Below are 16,738 nucleotides of genomic sequence, written 5' to 3'. Positions count from 1 at the left end.
ACTGATCTTTTAAAACTACACACTGCTCCTGGCAGCAGTCAGTATAAACGGTCTCTTTACTAACTGTCTCTCTGTAATATGCTCCCGCACTCGTTTTGGTTTAGTTTCACCCAGGACCACGCTGCTTCCTGTGCTTTCATGGTTCAGTCTCTCTCTTGCCTAGACCAGAGGCTGGAATAGTTTTTAGCCTTTGAGATGTAAGGGAAATTCTGGTTACACGGTAAGAAAGAAAGACTTGAATTTATATTGCACTTTTCAGGACCTCGGGACGTCCCAAAGTGCTTTACAGACAATGAAGTACTTTTGAAATGTAGTCACTGTTGTGATGTCGAAGAGAAACGCCTATTAATGTTGGGTTTTTCTTGTGATGTGGGAAGAATGTAGGTTTCTATGGAGGGATGGGCTGGATGGGCTGAATTGCTTCCCGCTTCTCTACTCACTTTAGTGAAAATAATGAGATTGCTATCTGAGCCCCACATTAATTATTACTTTTATTGTTGATACAGAAATGTCACTGCAGTCATTGAAGAGCTAAAGCAATATATTCTGTTACATCTGTGGACTTAAAAAAAAATAAATAAAAATAAAATAATAATACTGATTCTGTCTTTCAGTTCTCTACTTATTTCCCTGGATACTTTGACGGTCAATACTGGCTCTGGTGGGTTTTCCTGGTACTGGGTAAGTGTCTAATCTCCTTTTTTAAATATTCTTATTTTTGATCATTCTTTTAAAACCGAGTTTCAGGGCTTGCATGATCTAGTCACTGTTAGTTTTATTTAATTCAGTATTTCTACTCCACCAGATTTAGAATCTCTGCAGTGTATTTGGAGACCCAAGCAGTTCCTCATGAGGAGAGGAAATTCCTGTGCAGCTCATGTGTGCCTCCGAAACAACCGTTCCCATTTGCGTAGCACCATTCATGTAATGAAATGCCCCAATGCTTTATAGGCTATCAAAGGAGGAAGCGGGAAGAGAAGTTGGGGGATGTGACTGAGAGGAAGGAAGAGATCGATCTGGAGGCTTTTGAAAGAAGATTAGCAAGGTAGAGGGGTTTAAGAAATGAATTTCATAATGCCGAGATACAGTGGCTGACGGCTGTGTTACCAATGGTGGAATTGTACAGTAGACCGGGGTTGGAAGAGCAGAGGATGGATATAATTTTGAAGTACAGAGAAGCTGAAGATTTTAAAGTCTATGCACTGGGGGAATGTTGAGCCAAGAAAGGTTGGTGAGCATAGGAATGCAGTACTTAGTACAGGAGAAATGGTCAGCTTAAGGTGAGAACATTTCACAGCAGCCATTTTGACCAGACAATAGTGTGCGGCATGGGGCAAATGAATGGCACCTATAAAATAGGGCAAAAATAAACTTTTATAAAATCATGTGGGAGGTAGAGTGAAATGTTTCAGGCAGCATAATCTGTTGAATACTTGCTTAAGTAGCTAGATTAATCCCAGGGTTGTCTGCCATAGCCCCAGCGAGACTCTTATGTTCTCCTCAAGGCCACAAAGCACAGCATCTTACAAAAGTAAAGCTGCCCCATCTGGGATGAAGAAGATTAGCCACAGCTTTGAGTGTGTCTCCTGTCATTGTTACCATCTTGTCTGGTTCTGTGTGTCCCTGCATTTACCCGACTGTCGGGTAATTGGAGAACATAGAAACATAGAAGATAGGAGCAGGAGTAGGCCATTCGGCCCCTCGAGCCTGCTCCGCCATTCAATGAGATCATGGCTGATCATCCAAATTCAGTACCCTGTCCCTGCTTTCTCCCCATATCCCTTGATCCCTTTAGCCTTAAGAAATATATCCAACTCCTTCTTGAATATATTTAATGAACTGGCCTCCACCGCCCTCTGTGGCAGAGAATTCCACAGGTTCACCACTCTCTGGGTGAAGAAATTCCTCCTCATCTCAGTCCTAAATGCCTTACCCCTTATCCTTAGACTATGACCCCTGGTTCTGGACTCCCCGGCCATCGGAAACATCCTTCCTGCATCTAGTCTGTCCAGGCCTGACAGAATTTTATAGGTTTCGATGAGATCCCCTCTCAATCTTCTAAACTCCAGTGAGTATAAGCCCAATCGACACAATCTCTCCTCGTACGTCATTCCTGCCATCCCAGGTATCAGCCTGGTGAATCTTTGCTGCACTCCTTCCATGGCAAGAACGTCCTTCCTCAGATAAGGCGACCAAAACTGCACACAATACTCAAGGTGCGGTCTCACCAAGGCCCTGTACAGCTGCAGCAAGACATCCTTGTTCCTGTACTCAAACCCTCTCGCAACGAAGGCCAACATACCATTTGCCTTCTTAACCGCCTGCTGCACCTGCATGCTTACCTTCAGCGACTGGTGCACAAGAACACCCAGGTCTCTTTGCACTTCCCCTTCTCCCAATCTATTGCCATTCAAATAATAATCTGCCTTCCTGTTTTTGCCACCAAAGTGGATAACCTCACATTTATCCACATTATACTGCATTTGCCATGTTTCTGCCCAATCACCCAACCTTTCCAAATCAGGATTTATGGAGCTCCAGGGAAGTACATAGTTTTTGATTGCTCCAGGTTGTGATGTTATTTCAGTTTTTAATATATTTCATCAGCTATTGTGCATACAGAGACAGAATATTGAGCCATTTGTCTGTTCCTACGTGTTCCCACAAGTGACGTGATTAAACAGTGCAGCAGTTTGACATCAGTGCTGAGCTTGCATTAAAATTTTATGTCAGCAATATTGTCCTCCCAGCGAACAGTACTTTCTGACTTCTTACAATAAGATATTGTATTTTTAAAAATCATAAAGATGTTGGAGGTTGATTGCATCTATAAAGTAATCTTTGTCGATTCTAAGTATCTTAATATTGTACAGTGGTTGAAGTGAAACGGTTTCTTGTTCCCAGGACGGGCTGTCTAAATAGTTTATTTTTGTAAATGGAGGAGAACAAGTGAAATAATTGAGCCTGCAGTGTTTCAGTTCATACCACAGTATCATCTCTGCAACTTTCAGACCGCAGTCTGACCAGATTTGGCTTGAGTTTTTTTAAATGTCATTTTTATTAATGAACAATTCACCAGCTGAAATAAACTGTAATGAAAGTGACCAAACTGTCTTGTAGAATAAGAATGCAGAGCTGTCGGTCTGTTACTGTAATGGAATCCTTCTCCTGCCTTGTGTTTGTATTTTAGAGGCAACTTACAAATACAATTTGCAATTATAAGATGCATTTCATTGTTTTTTTTTTAAAGGCATAGTTATGTCAAAGAAATACTGCGGGAAAATTTTTTTTTTGTGAACTTTGCCCCTAAGGTACTGACAGAAACTTGATTTAAAAATTACAGTTTGGCCCAATGGCTAACAGTGACCACAACATAACTCGGATTAAAGTAATTCTGGAAAGTGACCAGAAAAAGGAAAAAACGCTAAACTGGGGAAGAGCTAATTTCAGTGATTTAAGAATTGACCTAGCACAGGTAGATTGGTAAAGATGATTGCAGGGTAAAGCAGTAATGGAGCAATGCAGGGCGTTCAGGGAAGAGAGTGCTCAGGTGCAATCTAAGCATATTCCTTTGAAGGGAAAAGGTAGAGCATCCAAAGCTAATGCGCCCTGGATGACAAAATAAATAAAAGTTAAAATAAAACAGAATAAGGAGGCTTATGACAAATGTCAGGAGCAAGATTCAGTTAATAACCAGGAAGGTTATAGAAAGTACAGGGGGGAATTGGAAAAAGTGAATATGGGAGGCAAAGAGAGGTTACGAGAAAAGATTAGCAGGCCACATTAAATTGAACCCGAAAACTTTTTATAAACATGTAGAGCCGTATATTCCGATCCCGACGGGTGGGTACGAGCTGTGTACACACCCATAGGGACATCGGAAATGGCGGATTCAGGCATGCCAAGCGCATGCGCTGAAAACCGGCATTTCCGATCTGTCAAGAATGCTCTTGACAGATCGGACACCTGCCCTTTAGAAGGGCCTCTGGGGGCGGATAGTTCCGCTTTCTGGAGAACCTCCGCCCGCAGAAAACCCTTAGAAGTCTTATGCCTGGTAAAAGCATAAGGCCTGCTTTTACCAGCATAAGATTTGAAAAAAAAGTTTTAAAAAAAGTTTTCACCCATTTATCATTTAAAAAGCAAAGCTTATTTTTAGCCCTGTAAAAAAACTTTTTTTTTATTTTTAAAAATTACATTTTTGTTTAAAATATTTAATTTATTGTAATTTTAACTAATTTAAAAAATGTGATTCTTTAAAAAATGTATTTAATGGTTTACTGTGTTTTTGGGGTGATCTCCATTCATATATTTGATAGGTCTATCTGTCAAGTGTATGAAGGGAGATTCCCTTCTCCTATTGGCTCCCCATGGCCCACGTGATCCCAGGGACGCTTGCAAACCGCCTGCGCCTCTGGGATACGTGGGCCCTGCACATTTCGAGTTGGAGAGGCCCAGGAGCGGAAGTGTCCAGACCTCTGGAGCCCTCGGGTAAGTCCGTAGATTTTTTCCAGATCGGAGGTCTCCGCACACAGGAAGCCTCCGATCGGAAAATACGGCCCAAAGAGTTTAAACGGTTTGCTAGGGGAAAAGTTGGGCCTATTAAGGACCCAAAGGGAAATCTTCATGTGGAGCCAGAGGATGTGGCAAAAGTATTAAATGAGTACTTGCATCTGGCTTCACAAAGGAAGCGGATGATGTGAAGGTTACACTAAAAGAAGAGAGGGAAGTTATGGACAGGATAGTAATAGATAGAGAAGACTTACTAAAAAGATTAGCATTGCTGAAAGTTGGTAAGTCACCTGGTCCAAATGGAATGTATCCTAGGTTGCTGAAAGAAGCAACGGTAGAAATAGCAGAGGCATTGGTCACAATACTTAAGTCCTCATTGGATGCAGGAGTAGTGCTGGAGGACTGGAGGGTTGCTAATATTATACCACTATTCAATGAAGTGGAGAGGGATAAACCGGGAAATTACAGGCCAATCAGCCTAACACCCTTGGTGGCGAAGTTATTGGAAACCATTATCGGGGACAAAATAAACTTTCATTTGGAAAGGCATGGGTTAATAAAGGAGAGCCAGCATGGATTTGTTAAAGGTAAATAGTGTCTGACGAACTTGATTGAGTTCTTTAACAAGGTAACAGAGAAGGTTGATCAAGGTAGTGCAGCAGATGTTGTATATGTGGACTTTTGGAAGGCATTCAACAAAGTGCCACTCGGGAGGCTTAGGTTGATGGGAGCCCATGGAATTAAGGGGAAAGTGGCAGTATGGATACAAAAGACATAACTGTCAGTCTGGGCCTGCGACAGGTGGTGAGAGAACCAACACGAGGGAAAAACCTACTTGACCTCGTCCTCACCAATCTACCTGTCGCAGATGTATCTGTCCATGACAGTATTGGTAGCAGTGACCACCGCACAGTCATTGTGGAGATGAAGTCCCGTCTTCACACTGAGGACACCCTCCATCGTGTTGTATGGCACTACCACCGTGCTAAATGGGATAGATTCAGAACAGTTCTAGCAGCTTAAAACTGGGCATCCATGAGGCGCTGTGGGCCATCAGCAGCAGCAGAATTGTATTCCACCACAATCTGTAACCTCATGGCCCGGCATATCCCTCACTCTACCATTACCACCAAGCCAGGGGACCAACCCTAGTTCAATAAGGAGTGTAGAAGAGCATGCCAGGAGCAGCACCAGGCGTACCTAAAAATGAGGTGCCAACCTGGGGAAGCTGCAACACAGGACACCATGCATGCTAAAAAGCAGAAGCAGCATGCTATACACAGGGCTAAGTGATCCCACAATCAACGGATCAGATCAAAGCTCTGCAATCCTGACACAATCCAGTCGTGAATGGTGTACCATTAAGAAACTAACTGGAGGAAGAGGCTCCATGAATATCCCCATTCTCAATGATGGTGGAGCCCAGCATGTGAGTGCAAAAGACAAGGCTGAAGCGTTTACAACCATCTTCAGCCAGAAGTGCCGAGTGGATGATCCTTTTCAGCCTCCTCCTGAGGTCTCCATCACAGAAGCCAGTCTTCAGCCAATTCGATTCGCTCCATGTGATATCAAGAAACGGCTGAATGCACTGGATACAGCAAAGGCTATGGACCCCGACAGCATCCCGGCTATCGTGCTGAAGACTTGTGCTCCAGAACTAGCCGCGCTTCTAGCCAAGCTGTTCCACTGGCATCTATCTGGCAAAGTGGAAAACTGCCCAGGTATGTCCGGTCCACAAAAAGGACAAATCCAACCCGGCCAATTATCGCCCCATCAGTCTACTCTCAATCATCAGCAAAGTGATGGAAGGTGTCATCGACAGTGCTATCAAGCGGCACTTACTCACAGAAAACCTGCTCACTGATGCCCAGTTTGGGTTACGCCAAGACCACTCGGCTCCCGACCTCATTACAGGCATGGTCCAAACATGGACAAAGGAGCTGAATTGCAGAGGTGAGGTGAGAGTGACTGCCCTTGACATCAAGGCAGCATTTGACCGAGTGTGGCATCAAGGAGTCCTAATAAAACTGAAGTCAATGGGAATTGTGGGGGAGGGGGGACGCTCCACTGGCTGGAGTCATACCTAGCACAAAGGAAGATGGTTGTGGTTGAAGGTCAATCATCACAACTCCAGGACATAGCTGCAGGAATTCCGCAGGACAGTGTCCTAGGCCCAACCATCTTCAGCTGCTTCATCAATGATCTTCCCTCCAACATCAGGTCAGAAATGGGGATGTTCGCTGATGACTGCACAGTGTTCAGTGCCATTCACAACTCCTCAGATAATGAAGCAGTCCATGCCCGCATGCAACAAGACCTGGACGACGTTCAGGCTTGGGCTGATAAGTGGCAGGTAACATTCACACCACAGAAGTGTGAGGCAATGACTATCTCCAACAAGCAAGAGTCTAACCACCTCCCCATGACATTCAACGGCATTACCATCGCAGAATCCCCCACCATCAACATCCTGGGGGTCACCATTGACCAGAAACTTAACTGGACCAGCCACATAAATACTGTGGCAACAAGAGCAGGTCAGGGGCTAGGTATTCTGCGGCGAGTGTCTCACCTCCTGACTCCCCAAAGCCAATCCACCATCCACAAGGCACAGGTAAGGAGTGTGATGGAATACTCTCCACTTGCCTGGATGAGTGCAGCTCCAACAACACTCAGAAGCGCAACACCATCCAGGACAAAGCAGCCTGCTTGATTGGCACCCCATCCACCACCTTAAACATTCACTCCCTCCACCACTGGTGTACCGTGGCTGCAGTGTGTACCATCTACAAGATGCACTGCAGCAACTCGCCAAGGCTTCTTCGGCAGCACCTCCCAAACCCGCGACCTCTTCCACCTAGAAGGATAAGGGCAGCAGGCGCACGGGAACACCACCACCTCCAAGTTCCCCTCCAAGTCACACACCACCCTGACTTAGAAGTATATTGCCGATCCTTCATCGTCATTGGGTCAAAATCCTGGAACCTCCCTCCCTAACAGCACTGTGGGAGTATGTTTACCACACAGACTGCAGCAGTTCAAGAAGGCTGCTCACCACCACCTTCTCGAGGGCAATTAGGGATGGGCAATAAATGCTGGCCTTGCCAGCGATGCCCAGATCCCATAAACGAATAAAACATTTTTTTTTAATTGGCTCAGTGACAGGAAGTAAAGGTGGTGTTCCCCAAGGGTCAGTTTTGGGTCCATTACTCTTTGCAAGTTTTATAAACGACCTAGACTCTGGTGTAGGGAGCAGCATTATAAAGTTTGCAGATGATACAAAACTTGGCAAAGTAGTAGGTCATGATGAGGATAGTTATAGGCTGGCATAAGATGGTGAAACGGGCAGAAGCAAGTGATTAAGAAGGCCAATGGAATGTTGGCTTTCATTGCTAGAGGGATAGAATATAAAAATAGGGAGGTATTGCTTCAGTTGTACAAGGTATTGGTGAGACCGCACCTGGAATACTGCGTACAGTTTTGGTGTCCATACTTAAGAAAGGACATACTTGCTCTCGAGTCAGTACAAAGAAGGTTCACTCGGTTAATCCCGGGGATGAGGGGATGGACATGTGAGGAGAGGTTGAGTAGATTGGGACTCTACTCATTGGAGTTCAGAAGAATGAGAGGCGATCTTATTGAAACATATAAGATTGTGAAGGGGTTGGATCGGGTGGATGCGGGGAATATGTTCCCGATGATGGGTGAAACTAGAACTACGGGGCATAGTCTTAGAATAAGGGGCTGCTCTTTCAAAACTGAGATGAGGAGGAACTACTTCACTCGGTGGTAGGTCCATGGAATATGCTGCCCCAAAAAGCTGTAGAAGCTACGTCATTACATAAATTTAAAACAGAAATAGACAGTTTCCTAGAAGTAAAGGGAATTAAGGGTTATGGGGAGCGGGCAGGAATTTGGACATGAGTCTTGGTTCGGATCGGTCATGGCCCTGTGGGTAGCGGAGCGGGCCCAGGGGCCGTGTAGCCTGATCCTGCTCCTATTTCGTGTGTCTAATTCTGTTAGATTCAGGAGATGGTTCTGTGATAGTGGATTGGCGGTTAGGATCAGATCAGCCATGATCTTATTGAATGGCGGAGCAGGCTCGAGGGGCCGATTGGCCTACTCCTGCTCCTATTTCTTATGTTCTTAACAGAGAGACCTTGGTGTCCATATACACAAATCCTTAAAAGTGGCAAGGCAAGTTGATAAGGTGGTTAGAAAAGCATATGGCTTACTTGATTTTCTAAATAGAGGAATAGAATATAAAAACAGATCATGCTCGAACTTTACAAACCAATGGTTAGGCCTCAGTTGGAGTATTGTGGACTATTCTGGGCACCACATTTCAGGAAAGATGTGAAGGCATTAGAAAGGGTGCAGAGGAGGTTTACCAGGATGTTACCAGGGATGAGGGACTTCAGTTACGAGGTTGGAAAAGTTAGGACTGTTCTCCTTGGAGCAGAGAAGGTTAAGAGGTGACCTAATCAAGGTTTTCAAGATGATGAGCGGCTTTGATAGAGTAAACAGGGAAAAAATATTCCCTCTGGCGAGTGGGTCACTAACCAGAGGCCATAGATTGAAAATCATTGGAAAAAGATCTAGAGGGGAGATGAGGAGAAATGTTTTCACTCAGAGATTTGTCGGAATCTGGAACACACTACCTGAAAAGCTGGTGGAAGCTGATTCCATAAATAATTTTAAAACCGAGTTGGACAGGTACTTGAGGATGAGCAAAATTAGAGGGTTACGGACAAAAAAGTGGGGATGTGGGGCTGAGCACGACTGCTTTTCAAAGAGCCAGCACAGGCACGACGGGCCGAATGGCCTCCTTCTGTGCTGTGAGTTTCTATAAATTCTATGAATTTGTCCAGTATGTATTTGAGCCATACAGATCAGGAAGGACCCAGTTTCAGTTACTGGTCTCTGCTGAATTGATTGCAGGGGGTACTAATCGAGGCAATGTTCCCTGTAATTTTTTATTTGGGCCGCGTGGCCACTTCAAAATACCGCACATGTGTGGTTTTTCTAGTGAAAAGCCGCTGCGCAGGACCCCTGGAGCGCTGCGCAACTTACAGGAAACATTGGATAGAGGTGTTACAGTTGGTCTATTTGGCGGGCGGGTTGGAGGGGGCGGCGGTGAGAAGAGACTCGGCCAAGAGTCTTGCTCCTGATTATTATCCAGCAAACCCCTGTTGGAAGCCCACCTGTGTGGTCATTGGGTCAGGATGGGATTTGGCTCAACTGCGATGCCCCCCTTCCTCCTCTTCTGCAGTTGAATAGCTCGCCAACATTCACTCTGGAGACAAGCTCCCCGAGGGCAAGCAGTGTCCAAAGAATGTACCACAGCATGGACAAAGGAAGGAAATTGGCAAGAGGAGAAAACATTTTTTTTTTTTTTTTTTTTAAGTATTCCTTGTGTTTTTAGTTTTTAATATATTTCAGCAGCTTTTGTGCATATTGAGAGAGCACGGCCAATAATTCTGTTCGCAAATGCTCCAAAATAGCATGATCACGCGCCAATACTGGATGCTGTACGCAGCACTTTGACATCTGTGCTGAGCGGCGTCGCTGAGTTGCATTAAAATTTTATGTCGGCAGTATTGCTCTCCCAGAAACAGCACTTGCTGACTTTACATTTCACAATAAAAAGTAACAAAAAGAAAATGTTGAAAATCCAATTAAAGCTGACTGAAGACGGCATTCACAGTATTCGGGCTTCCCCGGAGCACAGCCCTGTCTGGCAGTCACATAAATGCCAAAGTGGAAAAAATACCATAAAATCCTCCATCAAACGAACTCTCAGTACCCTGAATGATGCAAACACTTCTAAAATGCTGTACGTAATACCAAGCATGAACTTTCGAGAAGAAATTGGAAAATAAATAAAAACCCAAGCAGCTGTATTGAACTATCTAGTGCTGAGTGATGTAGTGGATATATAAATAGACAGGAAACTTTGTGCTATCCGGCACCGACGGGACCGAGCTGTTGCCGTTCCCTCAAAACTGCCGGACACTCCAGCGCTAATGTTGAAAGATACGGAAGCTTCTGAGCTCCGTATCTGTCAACAAACCCTGTACAGCTTCTAAACAGTCCAAGCGTCTCTGTAGCTTAGCAACAGCTTCAGCAGACCTTGCAGAGCTTGACTGTTGAGGAAAAAAGCAACGAGGAAAAAAAACCCTAACGAAAACGGCACCTGATTTTTGCCGGTGGCTCGAGCATTCCGGACAGTTAGCCTCCAGATAACACACAGTTTCCTGTATCGCTGTTGCCAATCTTTGTGAAAGGTGAGTGCAAAGGTGCAGTTGAATGCAGATTACCAGAGGCCTGTGGATGCTCAGTCGTTGAGTATATTCAAGACTGAGATCGATAGATTCTTGGGCACGAAGGGATATGGGGCTAGGCCAGTAAAGTGGAGTTGATGTCGGAAGTTCAGCCATGATCTTATTGAATGGCGGCGCAGGCTTGAGGGGCTGTTTGGCCTACTCCTGCTCCTATTATGTTTCTCATCCTTATTACAATTCCACCCTTCCTGTCCTAAAATAAGAGTATCCGGGAAGGCAGAGGACATTCCACTATTGATCTCACCCCACGAGTATTTCAGGTAACCCAGCCCAGCATCCAACTGCATCTTTAACCCCCCCTAATGCCTTTCAATCCACTGCCATACCTGCGAGGCTATTTGAAATGTTTATTACCTTCTGGCGAAGTTTTTGTTCCCTAAGATCTGCTCTGCTTCGTCTGGGTTCTACTGGCTTGACTGACTTTAAAGTAATATTCAGGTTTCTCCTCCTCTATATGGCATTTAGTATATTATATACTTTCCTGAAATCATGTTAACTTGCTGTCTAGACTGTAGAGATTAAGCTTTGTCTTTTAACTCCTTCCCTTTTACACTTGGGATCATCCTTATTGCTCTTTTCGTTACCCTTTGCAATCCATTTGTGTCTCTTTTTAAAGTGTTATGATCAGAATTGCAGACAATATTCTAAGTGAAGGTTGACCAGTGGATTATAAAGCCTCAGCATTACTTCTGCAGATTTATAGTTTCTTTGTGTCTCGACATTCTGTTTGCTTTATTAATTCCTTCTGCTCACTGAAAGTGATAAATCTACTCTAATTCCCAGCTCCCTTTCAAATCTGCTCACACAAATGTTGTCCCTTTTTGAGCTATGTTTCCCATTCTTTCTTTCACTACACAAAGCTTTGCATTTATCAGTGTTAAATGTAATTTTCCATTTGTCTGCCCCATTGGATAACAGATCTTAATCTTAGCTGCATTCTCCATCCCTACTGAAACCATCATCATCAGATTCTACCACTGACTCCATCCTCCTAACCAGGCACCTGCTCAATCTGAACAAGATGATGGTTTGATCCAGAACTGAGATTCAGACCCCATATAATACCCATCACCAAGATCGCTCACTTCCATCTTCTTAGTAGCACTTGTCTCTGACCCTTCCTATCCCCTCGCTACTTTTGAAACCTTTACCCACACTTTTGTCTTTAGACCTGCTGGCCGCCCATCCTTCACTCCTTATAAAGTCCAACTCGGCAACCCATGTCCTGGTCGCCCATCACTTCTGTCCTCTCTGACCTATATAGGCTTCCTGTTTCCCCAGTGTTAAATTTAAAATCTCCATCCTGTGCTTCAAATCCCTCCAGGGCCTTGTCCCACCCTATCCCGGCAACCATTTCCAGCAGTCCATCCCCTCCCACACACTGTTATTCTGACTGGCCTTTTTTGTCTCTTCCCCCTCTCACCATTAGTGGTAGAGTATTTCATCTGTCTCGGCCCTATTCTCTAGAATTCCCTCCCTAAATTCCTCGACCGTTAGAAATCTCAAAACCTACCTTTGCGACCAAGCTGTCCTAAGTCGCACCATAGCTTGGTGTCCATTTGTTTATTCCATTTATCATTTTTTTCTTCCCTCCCCTCCACTATAAAGTTCCTTGGGGTGTTTTCTAAATTAAAAGCACTATAGAAATGCAAGTTGTTGTTGTTGTACTCTATTATTTTGTCTGCAAATTTAACAAGCTTGCAACTCATTTCTGCATCCAGAAACAATAAGGGTCAAAACACTGATCCCTACGGTACTCTACTCTGCAGCTCTGCTCCCTCTTATTTATTTTTTATCCCATTTGTTAGTTGTATTTCTCTTCATCTTGCAGTTTGCTAAATATTATTTCCACAATTACAGTTTATCGAATTTGCAGGACCCAATTGTTAAATGATGGAAATTTTGGCCTTGGTGGTTGTATGTTGGTATGAATTGAGCCCAATATTTTAATAGGAAACCTCTGAAGTGCAGTGTTGAGCGTTATATCAGACTGTCTTGTTAATAGTGTACTGATTGAAGACATATCAGCTGAATGATGCAGTATTGAGGGACTAAGCACTTTCATACATTCTTGTAAATCCTGCATCGATCAACGATGATGCGGCTGCTTCCATTATTTTTGTTCAAGAAGAAGAATTTGTCTAATTTTTTTACTAACTGTCTTTCAGGATTTCTGCTGTTCCTCCGAGGATTCATTAATTATGCGAAGGTTCGGAAAATGCCAGATACTTTTGCCACTCTGCCAAGGACTAGGGTCCTTTTCATCTACTAAAGGTAAAGGTCTGTTACTGATTCATATTTAATAAAGGACTTGCATTGCTAATAGACACTTTTCAGGCAATGAGGTAGCTACCTCGCCCACTGTATTGAAATTTACATGACACTTTTTTAACCTGGAGAGAGGATGAGGAAATGCAGCCTGTATATAAACCAAACATAAGGTTGGTTGATAATTTATCAGTTTGTGTGCAGTGCTGAGTTAGTTTGGAGTCAAAACATTTTTTTTTTTTTTAAACAGCTCAACATTAGAAATAAAAACAGAAAATGCTGGAAATACTCAGCAGGTCAGACTGTAAGGGGGGCATCTTTTACCTGGTTTACGGTAATTCACCTGGTCAGCAGGCTTTTGCTGCTGCACTCTAAACCAATTTACAAACAGCGGTTTCGAATCACTACCCCTCCTTCAGTTCTGAGTGGAGGAACTTACAATTAATGATATTAAAACGGACAAGTGGTTTGGATGAGAGAAAAATCAAGTTTTATTACCTAAATAAACTACAATCAAAAGAATAAACTATACCACACGAACACAGTAATTACAGTAAAACTATATAACGGGGTTGCAGACGGCGAAAACGAGGGATAAAATGGCTCCAATGTTACTTAAACAATCTTGGCAATTACCCTCAAATCACCATCCCCCTAACTCCTGCTAGGTTGCCTTGCCGAGGAGTCAGAACACCCTGCTCACCTGTGGTCCAGCGAAGTAAAGAGAGAGATAGCTTCTCAGCAGCTATCTTTTATACCTGGTGAGGTCCTGCCGTTCTGCCCTGCGAGGGCTGTGTGCAAAGTTCCCCGCCCAAAGGGTCCAATACACAAGAGAAAGCTGTGATTGGCTAACTCAAAGTGGTTAGACTGGGTTAGAGTCTGCACTGTGGGGCCGAAATGATCCCGCCCACATCTGGAGTTCACCTGGGCTAAAACAAAAGAGAATGCAACAGCTCTATTGTCCAGTGCTGGGTGATTTCAAAAACCCATTCAGTTCTTAAACGGTTCCCATTCAAGATACAAAAGTCTCTTCTGCAGTTTAGATGTATCCACTCGATATACAAACAAATGCTAATAGCATTCAATTGCTTTGTAAACAAAGCATTGTCCTTTGTCTTCGGCCATGTGGTGACAGCCATTTTTATCCCTGGAAATTTAAAAGCACAACGTCCAGGGATTCTTTAATCAAAAAAATTGATCTTCAGAACTGTAAATTATTGCGAATTCTTACAAGACAGCATCTGTGGAGAGAGAAACAGCATTAACGTTTCAGCTCGCTGGCAACAAGCTTGGAATGTCCTCGGCCACACTGAGGTTCGCAGGAGATAGCAAGCTCTCCAGTGCAGCAGCTTGTGTACTTCAATCAATCCCCTTATTTAAAATTCCTCAGCTCCAATGTAATCGTTGAAAACAATTTGGCTTTATATATTTATGTTCGAAATATATTTTTATTTGCAAAGTTGAAACTTGGAAAGAGATTTTAGCTGTTTTGTTCCAAGACCTTTCAGTTCCTCCAGGGGGAAGGGAGAGGGAGGAGCGCAATGTTCAATTTTGGTTCAAGATTCGCTCCATGCTTTGAGAGCCAAGTGCACCTTTTCAGCAGAATAAAATGTGCCTAGGATGTGAGTTAGGCAGCAGTAAACAGGAGGTATTGACGGCACTATTGTGCTGTTTGTGATTGACGTCAAATGACAGGAAGAAGAATGATGCCAGCTTTAAGATGAAAGATCCCAGTATCACATGACCAGAAGGGAGCGTAATACAGCATTCGTCTTTTCACAGTATTGCATTATTCACCCTCTTGTATTTATATAGCATCGGATACTTCCATGTCTGACAGTATTACTGTAATCCTCTTGGCATTTTTTCCTGTTCTGCCTGAAAATAGAATGGATCTCATTATAATTCAAAATGTCTCTTTCTTCCTCTCTACAGATGGTTTCCTGGAGAGTGAGTTCCTGCATCCGTAGATTGAACAGCTCGCTCGCCAACAACTGACACCTGCAGGAAGTGGACCTCACAACCAGGACACAAAAGGGGTGGGGGGGGGGGGGTGGGGGATAAATCACTGGGTTAAAAAGGAAAACGAGGATGGTGTTTCATATCGATGTTTTTAGATGTACAATTTTAATAGTGAATGCTGAAAACTTGTAATCATTAAACTGTTTTAGTGGCTACTGTTGAAGTGCTCCCGCAAAACTGGTCTGTGATGTACTAACAATGCCTTACTCATTTGTAGTCATTACCTAGCATGCACTTTGCCCTTGTAGCCAATAGAGGGCACAATTGCTTTACTTTTTTCTTCAGGTTCTATCATCAGTGGATTTAAAAAAAACAACATAGCGTAGAAATGATGCTGGTCATGATATATGTTTAAAATAATTGTACTTGGAGCTTAAGATCTCTGTAAAGTGGTGAGATGATGTGTTATCGTTTGCAGAACTGCTCTTCTGCATTTTAAGAACAGACTATACTAATGCACTTTTTGTGCTTTCTGCCAAGAGGTATTGGACTGTACCTTTGGGTTTTATTATGTTCTAAAGTATATGACTGTAAATAGATCAGAACACCTAATAAATGTGACTTCTATAGCAGCCTTTGGGATCAGTGCCGTTTCAGTGAAAAGTACGAACTCCTTCGCACACTAGTTTCTATTCTTCCACATTTTCACCATTCATTATTTCTCTCTTCTCCTTCCTGATGTGTTGTCACATTGCTTTTTAAAAAATTTCCCAAGATCTTCCCAGCTGCTGGCCTTAGCAAATCCCGGCAAGTTTCACTTTTGTGTTGTAGCTGGCTGTGCAAGACGCTATTGATTAGCAAGGATGCTTGAGACATACAGACCAGAGGGTCTCAATTTGCTTCCCGGTGTGTGAGCTGAGTCAGTAAGTGGTGCTACAATTGGTCTAAGTGGCCCCAGACCAAGGAAGGAAGAATCAGCCAGGGGATCCCACTCCTGATTGCTATCCAGTGCACATGTGTGGGCCTCTGGTGAGGATCAATCTTGCCAGTGATGTTTCCCAACACTCAAATAACTTGCCCACACTCTCATCTAGATTTAGACAGGAAAAAAAGACTTTCATTTCTGTAGCGCCTTTCATGACCACCGGACATCCCAAAGCCCTTTATAGCCAATGAAGTACTTTTTGAAGTGTAGTCACTGTTGTAATGTGGGAAACGCGGCAGACAATTTGCGCACAGCAAGGTTCCACAAACAGCAATGTGATAATGACCAGATAATCCATTTTTGTTATTTTGATTGAGGGGTAAATATTGGTCCAGACACCGGGGATAACTCCCCTGCTCTTCTTTGAAATAGTACCACGGGATCTTTTACGTCCACCTCAGAACAGATGGGGCCTCGGTTTAACGTCTCATCTGAAAGACGGCACCTCCGACAGTGCAGCGCTGCCTCAGTACTGCACTGGAGTGTCAGCCTAGATTTTTGTTCCTGGAGTGGGCTTGGGCAAAGTACTGGAGAAGTCACAGTGCCAGTTGAATCAGACACTGAGTCAGCACCTTCAGGTGAGAGAAAGAAAAGGAGGAGTTCTAACTATAATCTGGGCAGTGGGCAGAATTTAGTTCTGTGTGTCTGAGGCATCAATGTCCCTGTTTGC

General features: G+C 43.7%; 1 protein-coding gene across 3 annotated transcripts in view; it reads left to right on the top strand.

The window, feature by feature from the left end:
- ndfip1l (Nedd4 family interacting protein 1, like) overlaps positions 1–15,715 on the top strand; it is a 50,256-nt gene extending 34,541 nt beyond the window's left edge. For 2 of the 3 annotated variants that reach the window (XM_085995829.1, XM_085995828.1), the window contains 3 exons: positions 615–681; positions 13,022–13,127; positions 15,057–15,715. In XM_085995829.1, coding sequence (XP_085851955.1) covers positions 615–681; positions 13,022–13,125 — 171 coding nt within the window. In that variant the 3' untranslated portion in view covers positions 13,126–13,127; positions 15,057–15,715. Of the gene's footprint in view, positions 1–614; positions 682–13,021; positions 13,134–15,056 lie in introns of all 3 variants that reach the window. The other variant, XM_085995830.1, reaches the window with a different exon arrangement.
- Positions 15,716–16,738: the final 1,023 nt, after the last annotated feature.

This window comes from Somniosus microcephalus, chromosome 8 (assembly GCF_052327205.1).
Source record: "Somniosus microcephalus isolate GS21.2 chromosome 8, FLI_Smic_1.0, whole genome shotgun sequence".
Taxonomy (NCBI): Eukaryota; Metazoa; Chordata; class Chondrichthyes; order Squaliformes; family Somniosidae; genus Somniosus; species Somniosus microcephalus.
This window is presented reverse-complemented; position numbering and strand designations above follow the sequence as displayed.